Genomic DNA, 2,920 nt, shown 5'->3' on the forward strand with positions numbered 1-2,920 from the left:
CGATTTCCGAGAGATCCTAAGGAAAACATACAAAATTATTTTCACTTCTATCTAAAATCATAACTTATAGTGTGCACCCACCTCCGTCTTCACGTCCGCCTGATCATCCCGGCGTCTATTCATGGCCATAGATTGGTCAATTAACAATGACGAATACATAGGTCGCACGAATAATTTCTCCGTAGTGGCCAAACGTTCGCACTTCGGTGTCCAGATGTGCAGCGAAATCCAAGTCTGACTGAGCAACCATAATATCCACGCCCATGCCATTTGCTGTGTGACAAAATCGTTGAAGCGGAAGTTGCGTGGGCTCGAGAAGAACAGATAGTCCGGTATGGTATCATGGAAGAAGCAAGGATCGTCGATGCGTATGCCGCAGGCTGCGATTAGCAGTGACACTGTGATAGGTATCGTCAAGCTGACGGGGAAGGCATAACTGAAACCCTGTATGAGAATTTTGCAAGCAAATTTGCCAAAGATGTAGCAAAGGTAAGCGCTGAAAATCTGCAACAACAGTACATAGATGACTGTGTTGTGCGCGGCATCAATCTCAATACTATCTATGTTGGCTGCATCTAAAGTGTCCGGCAAATTTCCGGTCAGACTGGTAGCCAGCTCATCCACTAAAATCTTGTGTGGCCCCAAAGCATCACCATACATGCTGAATATATCACCGGGGTCGTCGCCTTGCGCCCAAAATATGAAGAGAACCAAACAGAGAAACAACAAAATCTTCCATATGGAAATGAACATGTGACTAAAGTAGCGCGTGCTACGCATCTCTTCTTTTATGCGGCCCATTGAGCGCACCAGCCCGATGGGTGACTGTGGCGAGACATAGTTCTCCCACCAGCCGCAAGAGATCATAACGCAAGCAATTGGTATCACCCACAATTCGGGACGATTTTCGAGCAGCGGCCATATAACAAAGCCGGTAACCTGTGCCGCAATTGCTGCCAAATCGATTATAACTTTCACAGCGCGTTTGCCCTCCTTGGCGTTGCGTGACAACAGTCCCAGTATGCCGGGTATTACGCACAGGCAATTGGTCAACATGGCGCCCTGTATGGCATCGATTTGTGGCAGCACAACGAACATCAGTAGCGCCGTACCAAAGCAACTCAGACTCTCCATTAGCGTTACGAAAAGAAAATGGCCTGTTTTGGGCGCACGAAAGGTCTTAAAGAAGCAAATACGTGCCGAACGTATGAAGGAGCCAATTTCGGGTATTGCATACGCAATCATTAAGGCCCAAATCCAAGCAATGCGCTCCTCTTCCGGCAACCTCACAACGAAGGTTTTATCGCGACCCTACAAAAACGATGAAAGGCAGTTGTGTTAAATGTATGACGAATGATTACTGTTTTACTTTTACTCACCAAATCCTTATTACAGTATTCTATTTTCTTATCCTTACGTATTTGTGATGTCATGAATAGTACACAGCCCTTCGCCATAACCCCACCCGTTAACACTATGATGAATGTGAAAAAATACGCAAAGATTTTCATAATCTTCACAGTGATCTCCAGGCATTCCTGGTTGGCCGTCGAGCCGGTTTCGATCTTGATTGGCGGATCACGAAATACATCCCAGCCTTTGGTCTCCTGTATTGTACGTTGGCTGCAAACAAAGGGAATTTTAATTGGATTAAATCGAGATCAAGGTTTTCATATTCTCAGATAAAGAACTACATAGTTAGACATACATATTTATTGCTTATGGGGTGCGGTTAATTACTATGGTACATAGGAAGCATTTAGCATTAAACTAGTTTATAAAAATCAGTTCCGGCAGTTCATTTATCTTTGCGCCTGTAGTTCAAGTAGGCGTGTATGTATGTATATAAGTAATGGCGTGTGTTTGTATGTACTTAGGTTTGTTATAATTGTTATGAAAGTAAAAGTGATTAATTATGACTGCTGAGCGGCACCTAACTTCATTGCGGTGGGCACTGGCAACACGAAGCAAAATGTGTGAGGTCAGGCAAATAGTTCAAGTTTGTTTGTTACTAGTTAGGTGAGGTTTGCTCTAGCGTAGTATATATGTATGTAAATATATACGTACTTAGTTCTGTGTGGCTAATTATACTTTTTTAAATTTTTTAAGAATATTCTTGGGCGTTGATTTATTCATGGGACTCAACTCCTACTCTTGCGTCCGCGTTTCTCGGTCCGTCTTGCAGTAAGCTGTTCGCTATATAAACAAGTCTGTAATCGACACAGACTGAGGAGTTGATGAAAAGTTTCGGCCAGTCCCGGACAAGGGCTTTCAATTTCTTCGAAGTGCAACTTGAGAAACGGATGGGGCAACCCACTGTTACCCAGACTAATCCCAATAAGAATCACTGAGATAAAATTTGGGCTTGAGTGGTACAGTTGCAAACAAAAACAAGTAAGAGCAGCGCTGTCTTCGGCTATGCCGAAGGCTTCATACCTTTCATGAACATCTGCAAATTTTACTTTGACAGATTACTGCTTTTGAGTACATCTGCATACATCGATAGAGGAGTTACATACCTATATAAAAAATCGCATCTGAACAAACAGAGGTATGGAAGATATACCTTATATTAGCACCAATCTAAGTGATTTTCACTGCTATGTGATCGGTATGTAAACCGACACAATTTATTGGGTTTAGTTTCCTACATAAAGGAGATATATCGCAAAAACTGGTATCTGAACAATCAGTGCTATAGGAGATAAAGCTTATACAGCATAGATTTTGACGATTTTCTCAGTAGACTTTGTATTATTATTTATAAAATATCTTACGAAATTTATCGGTTTTAGCTGTTCAAATAAAGGAGTTTTACAGTAAAATCCCATATCTGAACAATCAGATGTATGGAAGATATATGTTGTAGTCACCCGATCCTTGTTATTTTCACTGTAAGTATTCTGTTAATAATGAGTGA

General features: G+C 41.7%; 1 protein-coding gene across 3 annotated transcripts in view; it reads right to left on the reverse strand.

The window, feature by feature from the left end:
* Positions 1–2,920, reverse strand: part of LOC118745917 (chitin synthase chs-2) — a 32,980-nt gene that overhangs the window by 19,796 nt on the left and 10,264 nt on the right. The window contains exons 1-2 of one of the 3 annotated variants that reach the window (XM_036479570.1): positions 1,380–1,596; positions 82–1,311 (exon numbers count right to left, since the gene is read on the reverse strand). The exons of the other annotated variants lie outside the window; for them this stretch is intronic. Coding sequence (XP_036335463.1) covers positions 82–1,311; positions 1,380–1,511 — 1,362 coding nt within the window. The 5' untranslated portion in view covers positions 1,512–1,596. Of the gene's footprint in view, positions 1–81; positions 1,312–1,379; positions 1,597–2,920 lie in introns of those variants that run through there. 3 annotated transcript variants of the gene reach the window in all.

Source organism: Rhagoletis pomonella, unplaced genomic scaffold, assembly GCF_013731165.1.
Source record: "Rhagoletis pomonella isolate Grant_MI unplaced genomic scaffold, Rhpom_1.0 Rhpom_scaffold_00001, whole genome shotgun sequence".
Classification (NCBI taxonomy): Eukaryota; Metazoa; Arthropoda; class Insecta; order Diptera; family Tephritidae; genus Rhagoletis; species Rhagoletis pomonella.